The sequence below is a fragment of the Leuciscus leuciscus genome (assembly GCF_965113295.1).
Source record: "Leuciscus leuciscus genome assembly, chromosome: 17".
Taxonomy (NCBI): Eukaryota; Metazoa; Chordata; class Actinopteri; order Cypriniformes; family Leuciscidae; genus Leuciscus; species Leuciscus leuciscus.
In genome coordinates this window covers 38,608,334-38,628,508 of record NC_138741.1, presented here as the reverse complement: position 1 = coordinate 38,628,508, position 20,175 = coordinate 38,608,334, and the positions used below count along the sequence as shown (strand labels likewise).

Genomic DNA, 20,175 nt, shown 5'->3' with positions numbered 1-20,175 from the left:
TAGTGTCTATGAATATTAAAGCTAAAAGAGACTGCAATTGTTCTACGCGTCTCTGGGAATGAGCGCTCAATGTGTGCTCCACTACACACACACACACACACACACACACACACACACACACACACACACACACACACACACACACACACAGACAGAAGCACGCGTGACTCACGCTCGTGGTGTTTTCAGCGTTTCACTGTATTGAGACATGATGTAGGCTACACATGTGCATTTCATCGCAGAGCTGCTATGAGAGTCACTTGACGAGAATTTCACCATTTCATTTGATAAAACTATCATCATTCATTCGTTTCATATACACACAGAAACTGTTATGTCTTTACGACAGCCTGTCAAAATAAAAGTTCGGTATAACTTGAAGAAATTATAACAGAAATATATTACCATTGCACAGTAGAGTATACTTCAGGCCTAATAATAATAATAATAATAATAATAATAGTTTATTAAAACACACAGAAACTCAAATGTCTACAACCCACCAAAATAAAAGTTCGGTCTAACTCAAATTAATTAGAAAGAAATTGCACAGTAAAATGTATTTTAAAATAACACTGTTTTTTTCAAAAACACCATTTCTAAAAGTAAATTTGTATTTGTGCCTATAATGTTTTTTCAAAAAAATTTTTTTTGAAAATTGTCAGCTGATAAAACCTGTGCTTCAGGGACCATTATTCATATATTAGAGTATACTCACTACAAAAAACTAGACTACACCACTGCTTCAATCATCTCAATCGACACACATCAACACTTCACATCATTCATATCAGAGATAAACTCAGATATCCGACATAGAACGGATCCAGAAGCAGATTGATGCTCGTCATTTACAGAAATAATCAACTATAATCCATTATATTAAATCATAACTGTATACAGTGATACTATACATGACTCTTGATTCTGTTTCCTCACCTTGATGTGTTGAACTGTTTTCTCAAACTCTCCTTTCATTTTTTCATTGTGTTTAAGTTTCTCTTGTAAGGTCTTCAGTGCTATATTGAGCTCCTCCTAGAATTGAACAAAAAAACATAAAACACAAGATTACAGTGAAGAGAAGAAGAGAAGACAATACAGTGATATGATCATATAATGCAGTGTAAAAGTATGTGCCCTCATCCTGATTTCTTCAATTTTTGTGCACAATTCATTTTATATTGACTCAGAAATTAAAACATAAAACAAAGACAACCTGAGTAAACACCAAGTACAGTTTGTAAAAGACAATGTTATTAATTAAAGAAAAAAGTTATCCGATACCAACAAGGCCTGCGTGAAAATGTATTTGCCCCTGTAGTTACTAACTCCTCAAATTTATGAAATGTATTTATAATGTGGTTCAGCTGGACTAAACACAACCAGTCCTGATTACTGAAGCCCTATTCAATCAAATCAACACTTAAATAGGACTTTTTCAACAGCATCAAGTTTGTTAAAAGGTCTTAAAGTGCCCCATATGCTTTCTCGAATATTCCCTTTCATGCAGTGTGTAATACGGCTGTTTGTGAATGTAAATGTTCTGCAAAGTTGTAAAGTGGAAAGTGCTCGATAAATAAAGTTATTGGCCCTCATTTATCAAAAGTGCGTACACCAAATTTCCAGCGTACACCTGGCGTACACCCAAAACCACGGTGACTTTGAGATTTATCAATATGGACGTTGGCGTACGGCATGCTCTAATCCTACGCCAGCTCAGGAGGTGGTGTACGCACGTTTTGAGTTAGTGCGGAAATGCGCAGAAAAACAATTCCTAACACCACAAAACACACTTACAAATTAAAAGATATGATAATGACCCACTGTAAAAAAACAAAACAATATAGTAATTATAAACTTCAGTGTTTATTTTTGTGCAACATGGACTTCAATGTTTAATTTGTGTGACTTTACCAAAGCATTTGATTTGTAGGCATATGTATTCCTTCAGTTGCGAGCCTGTGCGGTTTACCTGACGTTTCAAGCCTTGTTTATACTTTCGCCTGGCTCTGCAGCGCGAGTCTCCGCAGACTGCGCGCGCACCTCCCCAAACTTTGAAACGATGGTTAGGCTAGGGTTAGGCCCGGCAGGTGCGCACGGACTGGGTTCAGTAATGAAAGGCTTTCAATGACCAAAAAATAATTCAGACTGACAAAATAATAAAAATGACATTCTTCTTCTTTTAAATAATAATAATACTAATAATACTACAAATAATAATAATAATAATAATAACGACATTCTTCTTCTAAATAACAATAAGCGTCATTAATAATAAAAATCATAATAATAATAAGAAGAATATTACAAATTGTCATGCAATTATTAATGTGAATGAATGGTACTCCACATCACATCATCATCACTATTGTACACCCCAATACATGCGAGGTGATACGAAAATAAATGCTAATCGTTTCAAAACACGTGCTGTAAAATAATGCATTGTGATAGGTCATTTGCTCATCCAAGTTTCTCTTCTTTGCCGTCTTCCGTGTGTCTATGGCATAAAATGAGGGCGTGGGGGAAGCGGAGACTTGAATATATAGGGGCGTGTTATTCTAATGACGATCGTTTTCAGCCGCGACATTTATCAAGGGCAGGTATTGCGTACACCTGGATTTCAAAGGTACGCACAGCTTCATAAATCAGGCGGTGAGAGGAGTGTAAGCATATCTTACGCCAACATATACGCCCGTTTCTACGCAAGAATGATAAATGAGGGCCATTGTCTCCCAAAAGAAAGAATCGAGTCTGAACCGCCTAAACGAGTCATCAGCAACTCCAGTCTCACTTCTGTGACCGGCATACGTAACAATGTAACACATTTGCATAATTAACACCTATGGCAGGGGTCGGCAAGTAACTTTGGCCGCGGGCCAATATTTTTTTTAGCCAGTAGATGGCGGGCCAGCTACACGGAGTAGGCCTATGGATACAAATTAAATACTCTTATATAGGCCTATAATTGTGGAATATGATGTGTCCGTCACCGTCCGTGGATCATTCATTCAATCTTTTTTTTTTCTTTTTTTTTTATTAAAACCAAAAATAAAAAGATGAAAAACGACTTGTTTTTCCATTATTTATTTCCTGAACTGAAATGAAAAAGAAAAAGAAAAAAAAACGAATAAGGACGGGTTTTCTGATTGTGCTCAGATCAAAAATAGAAAAAATTTATTAGACAAATTTTAATTTTGATTTTTAATTTAACACCTTATGCATATATCAAGGAAATCATTTTAAACAGATCAAGTACTATTGTGGTAACAGATTACAGCCATTTTAATAAAGGTGTGAATAGCAATCATGCCTCATTCCGTACAGTCCGACTTTTGAACTTTATTCCTTTTTTTTTATTATTATTTATTCGGGGACACACACATACACACCTAAGGTTTAAGGAGGTCTGCGCGGGACTGTTTTTTTTTCCGTCCCGCTCCCACAAGGTTCTATTCAGCAACCGCTTAAAATATACTCGGTGTTACCCCCGCTTTATTTCCCGACCTGACGGGTCCACAAAATTTAGATCTCGTTTCCATAATCTCACATTCAAATGTCTCTAACGGAAAGAAGGAGATTAAGTAGCCTATAATAATTATAAATGCTATACAAAAATTGTGTTCGTGTCAATATAAATAGTAGGCTATTTTAACATTGTACTGTCAGCAGAGAAAAAAAATGCCACAGAAAAAAAGAAAGAAATATAAATAACATAAATTAAATAGGACAAAGCCTATCACTCAAATTTCTAAGCAACATAAACGAAAATCATATTGCCCTACTGACGAAATGAAGTAGGCTATTTTCTGCCGAACTATTTCAAACATCCTTGCAAAAAAATAATGTTGTTGACTGACAATGGTTTCAGTACCAAACAGCTCCTCAGAGCTAGGTGTACAGGCGGTCAGAATTAAGTGCGGATACGCTGTCAAAAGATGTCGGGAGTGCGAGTGGGCTATTGTCAGTCAGACCGCCCGCTCCGTCCAAAGTACACCAGAGTTCTGACCGCTACCGTCTTTTGACGCGCGAATGGACACAAAGTGGTCAAGCGTATATAACTAGACGCGGCAGGCGCGAATTTGACGCGCTATTCGCGTCCGGTGTGAACGCCAGTTATACTTTAAAATGTAATCCCGCGCCGCATGATTCCCTATGGGCGTTTCACACAGTATGCGGCGGTGAAATCGCCGCGCGACTACGGCTTTTCTCAAGTAGTGGAAGAGTTTTGTGCAGCATTTAGGACTACCAAAATAATCCGGCGGGCCAGAAAATATTGCTGGCGGGCCAGTTTTGGCCCGCGGGCCGCCAGTTGCCGTTCCCTGACCTATGGTCTTCATTGGCTGCCCGTGAACAACGTCTACTTTGCCCCGCCCTCAAAAGCTGCAGCTGTTTGTGTTCATGTTGTGTACATGTCGAGAAGATGCTGTTTTCTGCGCTACAAAAGCAAACTCTCTTTGTAAACACTTCCAAAGGATGAGGATTAAAATTAAATCAGTGGTTAACATATGGGGGTGGCGCAATGGATAAGACACATGCCTTTGGTGTGAGAGACCCGGGTTCGAATCCACTGTGAGACACCAATGTGTCCCTGAGCAAGACACTTAACCCCTAGTTGCTCCAGAGGCGTGCGACCTCTGACATATATAGCAATTGTAAGTCGCTTTGAATAAAAGCGTCAGCTAAATGAATAAATGTAAAAATGTAAATGTAACATGACCACAGCGATACAACAGCAGTGTAACCTTCTAACGACTGCTCCTCAAATCTCTGTTAGGTTTAAATGGGATTTACAAAACACTTATCCATTAAAGATGGGTCATTACCCACTTTATTTGGACCAACTTGCTCCTCAGAATCACGACCTGCAATTATGATTAATTATTGAAGTATATATTTTCTACCGGGTGTTCAGAATACGTAGCTTTGTGTTTAATATTGTGTAAGTTTTCGGCTAACCGGCTAACTTCAGTTATTACTGTCTTACTGAAATACTTCTGCTAATCACTATTACCTAAAACTGTGTCTATTACAGTTTTTCTCAGTCGCTTTGGTGCATTTCTCACATCACTATTTACATTTGCACAACAGTTAATGCAGTTCTCAAAACAATTAGTACAAACTGCAAAACCTAGTTGATAACCTGCAAAAGCGTGTCACTTGCTCAAAATGGAGATAGCTCATTCCTCAAAAGCAAGTTTTCATGTCAATGAAAGTGTCAGTGTCATCAAGATGAAAAGTCCTGACACCATTGTTTATGAACAAGATAGTCAAATGGCTTTGTCATGTTTTCATTATGACAGTTTACTCTGTAAATGTTTCCAATGCAAAAAAGTCAGATCTTGGTCACACTACCTGAAAATGCTCAAGACAGCACTATATACTATTTGCACAGCCATTTGAAAAATACAGTAAAGTTACACATTACTGTATTTAGTGAGGTAACTGAGTACAAGACACTGAATATGAATAGACACTGTAATCATTCATGCACATCCAGACGTTCCTCATCATTGAAAGCTGAGATTCACCTGAGAGAAATTGTTACATTTAGGAGACATTTTCAGAAAAAAAATTAAAAATAAAAAAAAAAAGTGTAAAATTTGCTTGACAGATTTTGACAACTAGTTCAACATTTTTGTATGTAATGACTCAAGCAATGAAATGAGGACTATTAGTTTTATATGGAATTCACAAGTATAGTTAATTTTGACTGACATGACATAAGCAAATGATAATGTTATAAAACAGCAGAGAGTTGTATGAAAGCAATTGATGCATGTCCAAAAGCATTTGCAATTTGTTGAAAGGAATGAGAAACTGCAACTATGATGTGCACAAATGACTAAATGTTGTGGAGGTTGAACTAACTGTTGTGCAAATGTAAATAGTGATGTGAGAAATGCACCAAAGCGACTGAGAAAAACTGTAATGATACAGTTCCCGCATGTGCACCACAACAATTTAGATATATACACATCGGTTTGTTGATGGACATACTGTTGTTAATGCTGATGGTGAGGAATTACAGCTGAAACATCTCATAATGTACCTCAAACTGAGTAGCGTTAAACCGTCCTGCTCAAGTCGTCCTTGCAATGGAGGTTCGGGTTGAATAACTAGTTCTTCCAATGTTTTGTGTATTGTTCTTTACAAGTCAAAGTAAAGGGAAGTCGTGGCTATGTGTGTGTGTGTGTGTGTGTGTCTGTGAGTATGGGCCCTATTTTAAGGATCGCATGGTCTAAAGCGCACGGCGAATCCACTTTTGCTAGTTGACGGGAAAAATGGTCAACGGGCGCATGATCTAAAAGGGTCGTCCCTATTCTCTTAATGAGTAATGGGTGTGTTTTGGGCATAACGTGCAATAAACCAATCAGAATCTCATCTCCCATTGCCTTTAAAAGCCAGTTGTGTTCGCGCCATGGCGGATTCGCTATTTACATGGCGGAATTTGCAAGTAGAAATTACCAGGTTTCAGTTGGTCAATGGCTCAGGCTATTTCAGTTCCTCAAAATAGCAATGGTCCAACAAGAGCCATATAGAGATAGAGTTGCGACAACTCCATTCACCCCAATGGAACGTTTTTTCCACAGCAATGGCGGCTCATGGAGCCTCTCAATAGTTCCCGGAAGTAGCAGCAGCGTGGTAGCCTAGAAATCTAGACGCACCCTAGCGGCAGCAAAAATTTATTTTGCAGCCAGGGTAGTCCAGCAACTCTTCGTTGACTTTCGAGCTGGAAAAAACAAACTCTAGTCAGGCCAATCAAATCGTGTAAAGAGTCGGTGGGCGGGCTTAACATAATGACGGCAGAGTTGCGACGGTTCCCTGCTACTTGAAAACAAAGAAGAGCTGCTGCTGGAGAACAGTCTTTCGAATCGGCTTTGGCCGCGACTCTGGAGGACTTGGAGTTAAGCTGTTCTTTGAGAAAAGAACAAAGAACGGCACTGAAGTCATTCTTAAAAAAGGAAGATGTGTTCGTAGTTTTGCCGACCAGATACGGCAAAAGTTTAATCTATCAACTAGCTCCGCTGGTGGGAAAATGCTCTGGTTGGTTGTAGCGAGTGAGTTTGTCTTTGAAAACAACAACAACAAAACAATCAAATAACACTGTGAGTCAGAAATGATGATGGGCCGACAGTAATTCCACCAAATTTAAAGAAACTATTTAAACTAAACTATTTAACTATTCAAATTTAAAGACCAATGCAACTCAGTTAATGTATCGTATTTTCATGATATAGTTATGTTACCGGCTTATGGCTGACTTGCTGAAAGTATTTTTACATGTAACTTCATATTTTTCACTGTTGCATTTAAAGGGTAATTAAACCCCTGGTCAGAGCCTGACTCCACCCACTGGCAATATTTGAAAAATGCTAGAAAAGTGGGCAGACCCCAGCGGACATAGAGGGGACGAACCGAGGGCGGGGCTGAGCGGGGGGGGCGTGCACCTGAGACCCGCAGTGCCGGATTAATTGACAGCTGCTGTCAGACTCTAAAATGGAGAGTGACTCACAGGGTCGCAAGACGATGTAAAGTACATGCATCTGATGAGTTTTATCGAGTTGATGTCAATAGCGTGCGCTCTCTGTAGGCATATTCATATTTTGCCGCTATGTGGAAAGAATCCAGCAAAATGCGCCGGCACGTTTGTCGACCCCAGAGGATTAACTTTAGCCTAACCATAAATTGTGATTATATATATGATCACTCACATCAAGACGCCGCTGCGGTGGTGGAGTCCATGCAGGAGGAGCAGCGTTTGGCACTGTGTCGCTTTTCAGCGCGAACTGTGTGGAGAAGCCCATTTCCACCTCTATTGCGTTGGAGAAGCAATTCCGCGTAAAATGCAGGTTGCACACTTGAGCTCCACTGGCGCCTAATTTCTAAGTCTGCTGGAAAGCTATGCAGTCCAGCAGTGCTGTTGCAACCAGCAACACTACACCTGCGTACCCTCCTGACCACTGTACTAAATACAGATAAATCTAAGCCAACTTGAAACTATCCTAACTGATGCAATACTATGCGTGGTAGCTCGTACCAAGGGCGTGGTGAGCTGGAACCTGCTTACGTCACCTGCCACCGCTTACGTCACGTACCACCGCAAACATCCAATAGGAAAATTCAACTGCAGTAGCCACCGTTCAACCTGAAGAGGGCAGCACTCAGACGTTTTTACATCATAAATTGTAGAATTAAAACACTTTATACCCAAATGTCAAAAAAGTTACTCGAATCAATGAACAGCATTAATAAAGCCCCATTCTTACAGATCATTAACTAAAAAAAGTTGGTTTAGGGTTTAGTTACCCTTTAATAGTCTCTTAGTATGCAATTAAAATTGCTATGTAAATGCACTTACTGTGCCACCTTTGAGCTGGCATAAACTGTGTGTAAATACATCTAAATTCCATGTCAGATACATATATCATCAGACAGCCAATAGTGTATACTGTAGTTTGTGTTGATTGAATATTAAGAAAGTGATGACATATATTTACAGGTTTTCAAAAAACAATTCTACATTTGCTCACAACATTTTTCTTACAAAAACCTAATTTTGCTGGACGATGTCTATTACAGTACAACATAGATATAAGGGTGCTAACAGAGTGATATACAACACTCTTTAAGAAAAGTTTATTTTCATCACACTGTAAAGTGATCTAGAGGAAAAGAAATTAAAAAGTTAAAATTTAGAAGATTTAAATAAAAACTCTGTATGAAACACAGCATGTCAATTAGTTATTATACTGCGGGAAGTATGGGTGCTGAGGGTTACTGCTGTCCTGGAGTCCAGGGAAAAAATATGGGTGGTAATAGCATAGCAGTGGTTTTTCCTACCACTGCTATGCTGATGACACGCAGCTCTTCCTCTCCTTTCAACCAGATGATCCCACAGTAGCTGCACGGGTCTCAAGCTGTCTGGCGGACATCTCCACATGGATGAAGGAACATCACCTGCAGCTCAACCTGGCAAAGACTGAGCTTCTCGTCCTCCCTGCCAATCCATCTCTACAGCACGACTTCACCATCCAGCTAGAGTCATCATTAATCACCCCATCAAGATCGGTCAGAAATCTTGGAGTAACGTTTGATGACCAGCTGACCTTCACAGACCACATTTCAAAGACAGCTCGATCATGCAGGTTTGCACTGCACAACATCAGGAAGATCAGGCCTTTCCTAACTGAGCATGCAACACAACTTATCGTCCAGGCCCTGGTCATCTCTAGGCTTGACTACTGCAATGCCCTTCTGGCTGGACTCCCAGCATGTGCAACCAAACCCCTACAGATGATCCAGAATGCTGCAGCTCGTCTTGTCTTCAACGAGCCCAAGAGGGCCCACGTCACTCCTCTGTTCATCTCTCTGCACTGGCTACCTCTAGCTGCTCGCATCAAGTTCAAGGCACTGACGCTTGCTTACAGAACTATCACAGGCTCAGCTCCCTCCTACTTTCACTCACTCCTACGAGTCTACATCCCTACCAGACACCTACGATCGGTCAACGAGCGACGTCTCGTGGTTCCATCACAGAAAGCCACAAAATCACTTTCCAGAACATTCTCATTCACAGTTCCATGCTGGTGGAACGCTCTCCCCACCCTCATCCGGAATGCAGAATCCCTGACAACATTCAAAAAACAGCTGAAAACCAATCTCTTCCGTGAGCACTTAACCTTGTAGAAAAAAAAAAAAAAAAAAAAAAAAATTCCTTTCCCTTTGAAACATCACTTATCAGGCTTATGCTACTCTGAATAATACCTGAACTTCGTATTTTGAGCACTTCCTGCGTTGTTGTTGCTTTTGCCTCTTTATGATGACTCGCTGAATTTAGTCCTAATTTGTAAGTCGCTTTGGATAAAGGCGTCTGCTAAATGTAAATGTAAATGTAAATGTAATAAAAATAAAGTTTAAACAAACTCGCATCGTGTTTTGGCTATATGCATACATATTACGTGTGTTTATTTTATGCTGTATTATAATTACACTGGGTCACCAACTAAGGACAGATTGTAATCTACAGTAAATGAACACATCCTTCTTGACTCTCCAACCGAGTGTAATAGTAGGCTATGTTAAAGGTCCCATGACATGAAATTTTCACTTTCTGAGGTTTTTTAACATTAATATGAGTTCCCCTAGCCTGTATATGGTCCCCAAGTTTCTAAAAATTTCAATCGGTGTAAATCGAGCTTTTGCTATCTTTCTCTGCCTTTGAGAAAATGGAGGCTCATACGCGCTGATCTTGAATCTCTTCCTTATGACGTCATAAGGAGGAAATGTTACCTCCCCTGTCTCTGCTTTGCCCGCCCAGAGAATATTTCTCGCCCATGAGAAAATGCGCTAGGAAGTAGGAACGCGCGTGCGCGATTTTAGTTTGTCCACGCGAGATATCATGGCATTTGAGCGAGCGAAGCATAATAATTGCTCAATAATTGGATGTACAAATGAACACCGAAGGGTCAATACAGAGCTGGGCTTGCTGAACGTCTGAAACTAAAGTCTGGATCACTCTCTTTGGCTCAGCTACACACCTCGGACAAGTAAGTCAACTAATGATAAGTGTGTTTGTAATACAAGCAATGTAGCCCGACTACGCAACCCAATTAAAGAGCTGGGACTCTATTAAAGTAACCTTATCTTTTACTTGCAAGTTCTTTTAGTTTGGTGGGAGCAACACAACAGAATTACCCAAACAACAGTTTCAATATAAAAAAATATATTTATTACAATCTCTGATCACAAGGATAAAAGGAAAAGGGCGCGCCGTGCACTCACGCACTCTCTCACTCAAATTTAAAAGCTGGATATCGGAAAATAACACATTCACAAATCCACTGGAAGTCCGTAGTTAGGCACCCACAGTCCATAAGCGTTTCCTCTAACGCAAGTCCGTCTCGCACCAAGCAGCGGCGTCTACACAGCAGGCCACCTGTCAATCACTCGTGCGGAGGAAAGACAAAGATACCAGCAGCCACCGGATTATCAGCAGGACCGTCACTCAACAGAAATTCAGTTTGAACACGAGCAGACAATAATCCATGCAACAGTCGAAGCAGTGAAATAAAAACAATCGCGACTACCGTCCAGTACTAAAACGTGTGGAGAACAGAGCTGCACAACAGAGTTCACGGGATCACAGACACACTGTTTTCAGTTCCTTCGCCTTTTTAAACCGTCTGTGATTTGACATGGCAATTACCAACAGCTGTCCATCTGCTAATCAGCTGTGATCCGGACTCCCCGGAAAATACGGGGGCGTTACCCCACATTCTAAATCATGGTCAGTCACAAAAATAAAACGTGCATCAATAAACAAATCACAAAAGAACACCAAAAAGGAAAAAAGGAAAACGCCGGTGCCAAAAACACACAAAAACACACATAATAAAATAGACCATAGTCTCTCCATATGACATCCCCCCACTCTTTAACGTTGGCAGTCCCTGACAACCCAAAATATGCTACTCCCCCTCCCCTCAGTAGTCCTTGACAACCATAGGTATCAAAGTGCCTAAGTGTCTCTATATCTCGCTGGGGGCTGTCCCATATTAAAACGGACAGACCTCCTAAGGGCCACATCATTACATGGGTCATCTGGAACAGGGGGGTCTACCCATGGTACATACATCAGAGGTTGGGGTTCACAAACAGGAGGTACTGGCAGCTCAGGATGCAATGCGAGGGCACCTTGGGGTGGATTGATACAAGGTTTAAGAGAATTTCTATGCAGAACCCTTTCTTTCCCTGTGCGCTCCGATTTAACACGATAGGTTAAACCCTCTTCATTCAGCTGTTCTACCACTACATAAGGCTCTGGATCCCACTTGCCACAAAGCTTCCCCCTTCCCCTATCTCGCCTATTCCTCCACCACACACGTTCCCCAGGAGCTAAAGGAAGTGACTTGGCCTTGCGATCATATTGCTTCTTATACTGCTCTGCAGCCTGACCCATAGACTTAGCTGCTAGTGAATAGGCATACAACAGGTGTTGGTGGTGTTCACCCACCCAACTATCCCAGCTATATCGAGCGTGCTGGTTCTCTACACCCAGAGCTACATCCACAGGCAATCTGACATGGCGCCCAAACATCAAATACGAAGGTGCATACCCTGTGGAGCTGTGTAAGGTAGCATTATAAAAGCGACCTTGCTTTTCATCCTCTAAAGTCCGCAACATGCTCAGGAGGGTCTGGTTAAGTCGCTCACACATGCCATTTCCCTGGGGATGGTACGGGGTTGTCCTGCTCTTAGAGATGCCATAAAGGCTACATAGTTCGGCCACCAGCTGGGATTCAAAATTTGGGCCTTGGTCCGAATGGAATCTCATCGGGCACCCAAAGGTCTGTATAACCGCTTGCCACAGGACCCTAGCGGTAGTTCTCGCCGTCTGATCTCTTGTGGGGATAGCCCAGGCATAGCGGCTGAACATATCTGTCATTACTAAAATGTTTTGATATTGGTCATGGGGCCTCCCTAAAGAAAGGAAGTCTAACTCAATGACCTCAAGGGGGAAGGACACAGTAATGGGCTTTAGGGGTGCTTTAGGCACAGCATCAGTTTTTTTCATCTGGCAACGGAGACACAGGGAGTGGTATTGTTGGACCTGAGTCTGCATACCTGGCCAAAAGAAGTGTCGACGTAGGCAGCCTATAGTTCTCTCCACGCCCAAGTGTCCAACAGCATTATGATGTTTCTCCCACACCTCTTTACGTTGTTGAGTAGGGCAAACAATCTGGAGGCGAACTTCATGAGTGTTATAGTCAGTGACTCGACGACACAGAACCCCATCCCACATCACCAGCCTTACCCTCTGTTGCAACAGCTGTTTCACCCCAAGCGGAGCAGCTCGCCACTCTTGCCCCATTGGAAACTTCCCACTTTCCACATACCTCCGCACTTGGTCCAAGTCCTTGTCCTCAAACTGTTTGGCTCGCCAGTCATCCATCGACAGCCCTTCTGTTGATTGTACACCTGCCATAGCTGCCACGTTAGTCACATCAGTACCTAGAGGGGCTTCAACAGGTATTCTGGAAAGGGCATCTGCATTAGCATTTTCCCTACCCGAACGATACTTCACATGGTAGTCAAAGGCAGCTAGTTGGGCTACCCACCTTTGTTCCGTGGCCCCCAGGCGGGCAGTCTGCAAGTGGGCTACAGGATTATTATCGGTGTAAACAATCACTTTGGCCCCCATCAGGTAATCTTTAAATTTTTCTACTATGGCCCACTTTAAAGCTAGCAATTCCAATTTGAAGGAGCTGTAGTTGGCATCGTTCTTCTCACTAGGATGCAGGCTCCTACTGGCATAGGCCACAACTCGCTCGCGCCCATCCTGTTGCTGGGCTAAAACAGCCCCCAGATCAGCATGGCTCGCGTCAGTGTATAACACAAAAGGTTCTGCATAGTTAGCATAGGCTAAGATAGGGGCCTCGGTTAAAGCAGTTTTTAGACGGTCAAAGGCTTGTTGACACTCACCGGACCAAGAGATCTGACGAGATCCTGTTCTCTTATCTGCAGGGGCTCCAATTAAGAGGGCATTCAAGGGGCGTGCTATCTTTGCAAAGTTGGCAATAAAACGGCGATAATAGCCTGCTAGGCCCAAGAAAGCACGTACCTCTTTGATTGTCGTTGGGGCCGGCCATTCAGTCACAGCAGTAACCTTGGTAGGGTCTGGTTTCACTCCCTCTCCAGTGACCACATGGCCCAGGAATCTTACTTCCCTCCGTAGCAGCTGGCACTTCTCTACCTTCAGCTTGAGCCCATGGTGTTGCAATCGCTCAAAGACAGCCTCCAGATGGCGTAAATGGGAGGAAAAATCTGGGGAATAGACAATGATATCATCCAAATAAACGAGTACAGAGTCAGTGATTTGGCCACTCAAGCATTGCTGCATAAGCCGCTGGAACGTCGCTGGAGCATTGCAGAGGCCAAATGGCATCCTCTGAAACTCGTATAGACCTAGTGGGGTGGTGAAGGCAGTCTTGGGTCTGTCTTGGGGGTCGACTCCGACCTGCCAATAACCACTGGCTAAGTCAAGTGTGGTGAACCAGGAGGCTTGAGTCAGGGAAGTTAAAGTCTCCTCTATACGAGGGAGCGGAAAGGCATCTTTATGAGTCAGGGCGTTCAATTTACGATAGTCAACGCAAAAGCGCCAACTGCCGTCTTTCTTGCGGACCATCACGATGGGTGCAGCCCAAGGGCTGGAGCTTGGCTGGATAACCTTCTTCTCTAACATATCGGCTAACAGGGCACGCATTTCTTGGTACATCATAGGTGGTAGAGGGCGATATTTTTCTCTTACTGGGGGCGCACCCCTAGTATGGATTTGGTGCTGCACCGCATCAGTATGCCCAAAGTCCTCCTCATGGAGGGCAAACACCCTGATCCACCTTTGTAGGAGCGCTTTAAAGTCTTGCTTCTGTTGTTCAGTCAAGTCATCTCTGCCTTGTAAATCTCCTAATACCTCGACAGGTGGTTCCACTGGTCCTCCATCTCCAGCCTCCACAATATCCACTGCGACAGTTCCATCATCTTGCACAGTCAGGCTTAGATCTGTTTGGCCATGAACATCAGCACGGTCAACATGAAACACTTTCGCCAGCTTCTGGTAGCGGCCTATAAAGAGAGGGTAAGAGGTCACATTCTGGATACGAATAGGAAGTCGGCCATGTTTGACGAATGCAACAGTCTTTGCCACAGAAAAAGCCCCTAGCTCAGGCAGCGCTTCAATCAGGCCACAATAGTCCTGCCCCCTCGGGCCCATCCGCGCACGCCCCCAGACCACCACCTCGCTTCTGGCTGGAACAGTTAGGCCCCTGCGGCTTGCTGGACGTACAAACCCCATGTATCCATCTTCCCCCCCGACGACAGCTGTCCGTTGGCACACAGCAAATGCACCCGTCCAGGCTTTCCTTGTCCCTTGATCCTGAAACACAGTCTTTAGGCCATCTGGTCGATTAAGTAAATCATGCCAGCAGGTTGTTATAACATTCATACCAATCAGTAATGGAGCAGTTAGACAATGATCGGCTACAATAACAATCCCCCTCCCTGAAATATTAGCACCTCCTATTTCGAAATCCATCACCACATAGCCTTGATAAGGGATGGATAACCCATTAGCCGCTCTGAGTGTCAATTTGTTGGGGGCCACACCATATGATAGGGCATCTGCTGGGTAGTGTTGGTCGAATACACTCTGTCGCATTAACGTGTGTCAATTACTCCAATTAGGGGCACACCATTTACTTTAACCTCAACCTTGGGGGAGTCACCTACAAATACAGCCCTTTGTCCTGCTTCTCCCAAATTCCCTGCTACTTGGGCCTCAGTAGCAGGACAAACTAGTTTAAATCAGCATTGGACTCGGATGGGGGTCTACAGAACCTGGCAATATGTCCAGTGCGGCCACACTGGCGGCAAATAGGCTTACCGTCTGCAGCCCAGGTGTTAGGTGTGTAAGACTGGAACCTCCTCCTGAGTGGCGGCTGATTAGGGTATTGTGAGTATCGTATAGACTCACCTGCAGCGGGTTGTAACTGCCGGGTCATTTCTTGTCTTAATACATTCATCTGCCCCCTCACCTCCTGGAGGAGCTCCCGCCGAAAAGTCTCAGCCCAGTCATCCTTCCCTGTTACTGATTTAAGAACAGAGGACTCACCCACAGCCTGCGCTACAGTTTCATGCCCAGCCCCAGGCCGCTGTTCACTTTCCAGCAACAAGATCTCTTCCAATACAGTGTTGAAAGTGGCATCTGGATTACGGCGTGCATAGGTTCTGATGGTACTCCTCAGTTCTGCGTTACGGAGTCCCATCAAGAGCTGGTCTAGCAGGTGACTTTCATCAAGAGGGCCATCTGGGTCTCGCTTCCTTAGTCTACAAAACAATTCCCGCAACCTGAGAACGTAAGTTCTTAAACGCTCACTGGCAGTTTGTGTGCAGCTAAAAAATTGTAATCTCAAATTTGCCACAGGGACCTGATCTCCATACAGGGTGTCTAAATATCTCAACATTTTTGCTACAGTATCACGGTCTGTATCCCCCAAAACACAAACCTCCCGTTTAGCTTCATCTGTTAATGCCCCCAACACTATACTGACTTTTTGTTGTTCATTAAACTCCCGTGCTTGCAATAAACTCTGAATTTGTTCTTTCCATTCACTGAATTTTAAATCACCCCCTGCTCCTTTAAATTTAGGGATCCAAGGTGCACCCGCATAAATCGGCATCATCATCATGTTCAAAACTAAAAAAATAATAACAAAAATTATATAAATAAAAATTATAGACAACTATGTAATTCAGATAACCTGTATGTGAAGCTCCAAACCAAATCCTGCCGACTACTGCCAAATGTAATACAAGCAATGTAGCCCGACTACGCAACCCAATTAAAGAGCTGGGACTCTATTAAAGTAACCTTATCTTTTACTTGCAAGTTCTTTTAGTTTGGTGGGAGCAACACAACAGAATTACCCAAACAACAGTTTCAATATAAAAAAATATATTTATTACAATCTCTGATCACAAGGATAAAAGGAAAAGGGCGCGCCGTGCACTCACGCACTCTCTCACTCAAATTTAAAAGCTGGATATCGGAAAATAACACATTCACAAATCCACTGGAAGTCCGTAGTTAGGCACCCACAGTCCATAAGCGTTTCCTCTAACGCAAGTCCGTCTCGCACCAAGCAGCGGCGTCTACACAGCAGGCCACCTGTCAATCACTCGTGCGCATCAACACAACACTCACACAAACAGAAAAGAAAGAGCCGCCAGTATCTCCACAGTAGATAAACAGCATAAACACAACACCACACTAGGAAAGCTATCAATTGTGCAATACTCAATTAGATCACTGCAATTCGTGAATAGATAGTTATGAGAGTGGTATGACTACAGTACACAGACTGGAACTCCTCAATTTAGGTGAGACAGATCTTAACTTCGGACGAGGCAAGGCACACAACTTAACACAGGGCGTCACTCACCAATAAACTGGGAACAGACGAATCAAATTCCCAGTATTGTTAGACAGTGCTCCACAACTCCACCAGCCCAAGACAGACGAAGCCGAGCTCCGCGCAGCACTGCGGAGAACAACAGCGATCTGTAGCGCAGCAGAGGCGGCAGCAGTCCAGCGCAGCAGACAACGGCAGCAATCCCAGCGCAGCGGAGAACGGCAGCAAATACCAGCGCAGCAGAGGTGGCAGCAGTCCAGCGCAGATGAGAACGGCAGCAATCCCAGCGCAGCAGAGAACGGCAGCAATCCCAGTGCAGCAGCGAACGGCAACAAATCCCAGCGCAGCAGAGGAAAGACGAAGATACCTGCAGCCACCGGATTATCAGCAGGACCGTCACTCAACAGAAATTCAGTTTGAACACGAGCAGACAATAATCCATGCAACAGTCGAAGCAGTGAAATAAAAACAATCGCGACTACCGTCCAGTACTAAAACGTGTGGAGAACAGAGCTGCACAACAGAGTTCACGGGATCACAGACACACTGTTTTCAGTTCCTTCGCCTTTTTGAACCGTCTGTGATTTGACATGGCAATTACCAACAGCTGTCCATCTGCTAATCAGCTGTGATCCGGACTCCCCGGAAAATACGGGGGCGTTACCCCACATTCTAAATCATGGTCAGTCACAAAAATAAAACGTGCATCAATAAACAAATCACAAAAGAACACCAAAAAGGAAAAAAGGAAAACGCCGGTGCCAAATACACACAAAAACACACATAATAAAATAGACCATAGTCTCTCCATATGACATGTTGCTTTACTGTTTATGGTTACCTAGATTTTACACGTAGAATGTGGCTATAACATTAGCTATGCAGCTATGCAGTTTATGTGTGTGAATACACACACTGTAACGCGAGTGTTGTACACGTCTTTGTTATTTGGATAACCGTTTTCCTGTTGGTTATATGGCGCGCGCGATATCTGCATTTCAAGATCGCAGAGCTTGATGTAATTGTAATAAGATAAATACAGACGTTACAGATCTCATGAAAAGGCAACAGTAGGTTCGCGTTAGCTACATGATAATAACTGTAAACCATCCGAATAAAGTACCGTATCCAGACATAATATTTTAAACTAACCATTCGGAAACGTCCTGCTGGAGCCGCTGAGTTGCAACTTCTTCATCCGTTGCTTCTCCATCTGGATCAGATTCTGGGTCAAACTGAAATGCTTGAAAGACTGCGTGTCTTCATGCCATTGCTATATCCAACGTAAACATGCACGCCACGGTACCGTTGCGCAAGATGGTCAAGGCCACACCCACCCTCCACCTTGCGCCGCCTTTCTCCTCCTCATTAGTATTTAAAGCTACAGACACCGAAACGGCCTGTCTGAAGGAAGCTCATTCTGGGACTGGCTTGAAGTGGCTATAATTCTGCACTGAGGCTGAATTTTTGGAAAGAGATTTCAGATACAGTACTAGGGACCACTAATGACTATATATAAGCCTACAAAAAGTAGCATGTCATGGGACCTTTAAGAAGCCTTTAGCGTTGTTATGAAATAGAATCAACCTGTAACATGTAGCCAACATTAAGAATAGGGATGTGCCTTGGGGAAATAATTGTGACAACACCAGTGTTATCCATTACACCAACTATCAAAAAGTACACGGACCATGTGTGCTACTCTCTTCATGTCACTTTCAGTTTCATTTACATGTAAAACAAGAGATATTTGTCTTACCTTATATGATGAAACCACTTCACTGATGGGTCTGACTGTGTGATTGACGTGTTGTTGTGAAGTAAAGCACACTAAACACACAGGCTGTTTGTCCTCCAGACAGAAGAGTTTGAGTTTCTCACTGTGTAAACTGCAGATCTCCTCAGATCCTGATGAACGCGTCTCATTTCTCTCCTTCAGGAACGACTCACACAAGTTTTTTAACACCAGATTAAGAGGAGGAGGATCTTTTGAGGATCTTCTCCTGCAGACAGGACACTCCTGAGTTTCCTTGGTTCTCCAGAACTGTTGAAGACACTGTTTACAGACACTGTGACTACATGATAAAACAACAGGAGCCTTGAAGATTTCACAGCACACGGGACAAGAAAGCTCTTCAGCAAAGACATTTAGTGAAGCCATTTTCACCGTTTGAGCTCCAGCAACACAAACTTTACATTCACTTTCTGAACGACGGGTTTAAAAATGAATCACCTTGAGAATCACAGCGATCTGCTGTCTGTTCAGAAACAAATGTCTCAAAAATCCTTCTTGAAAGTGTTTGTCTTCATTCTCCACTGATCGCTGCTTCTTTATTGCTTTTGTCGAGAGAGAAGAGAGTCAGCATGACAGAAAAGAGAAATAATAAGTCAGTCTCTTCCTGGTAAGTGTTGTAAGAGGGTGGAGTTTATGATCACCTGTGGTTCAAAGAACAACATCAGGATTTCTTCAGGTTAAATTTTAACAACTTCCATTAAAACTTTCTCAGGTATAATGCTATAAATTAAAACATTGAATCAAACACTAAAGAACAATGAAAAACACAAATATTGACAATAAAAAAGACACTTTATTTGTGTTTTATGTATTGCTCTTTATTTTCACATAGAATATTTGTTCAAGTATCCAATGACTTTGAGTTTTGACCTTTTGTTATTGAAACCATTTTGTAACTCTTCATCATCATCATCGGACTAAAGTGTTACATGTTAATTCACAACTTCTCTTGTTTTGCAGATTGTACAGTTATGCTGTGTTTTTACAGTAATCCTTAATTTACAGGCACAACATTTACTGTAAATATTATTATTTTTACAATGTGGATACAAGTACTTAAATACAGTTATAAAGTTTTTGGTGGTCAACAATAAAGTGCTTCAAATAAACCATCATGTCCAGAGTGAGACGAGGAAAATCTACAACATCTTTATTTGAAGTAAAAACAACAACAACCAAAAACCTCCAGTTTTTGTGTCCTGGAGGAACAATGTCAGCAAACAACAGTGTGGTGATTCATACGACACAACATCTGAATAGAATTAAAATAACCTTTGTGGGACGGTTTCACACTCTAAAAATCAACAATCAATTAAACATCCTAGAAAGCAAATCCTGTTCTGATATAATGAAAAAGAAAAATATAAAGAGAAGACCATGCATTATATCCAATAATAAGTTATTGCAAAC

The 20,175-nt window shown here is 42.5% G+C and overlaps 1 protein-coding gene and 1 long non-coding RNA gene across 2 annotated transcripts in view; one reads left to right on the top strand and one right to left on the bottom strand.

Annotated features, from left to right (window-relative positions):
* The window catches only part of LOC309479424 (nuclear factor 7, ovary-like), a 26,688-nt gene extending 7,088 nt beyond the window's left edge, over positions 1-19,600 (bottom strand). The window contains exons 1-2 of the mRNA XM_082143557.1: positions 18,730-19,600; positions 940-1,035 (exon numbers count right to left, since the gene is read on the bottom strand). Of these exons, the coding sequence (XP_081999683.1) occupies positions 940-1,035; positions 18,730-19,131 (498 nt within the window). The 5' untranslated portion in view covers positions 19,132-19,600. The remainder of the gene's footprint in view (positions 1-939; positions 1,036-18,729) is intronic.
* LOC309479501 lies at positions 5,023-8,822 on the top strand. The gene is made up of 2 exons (XR_014199237.1): positions 5,023-7,224; positions 7,892-8,822. It is a non-coding gene; the product is annotated as an uncharacterized lncRNA (long non-coding RNA).
* Positions 19,601-20,175: the final 575 nt, after the last annotated feature.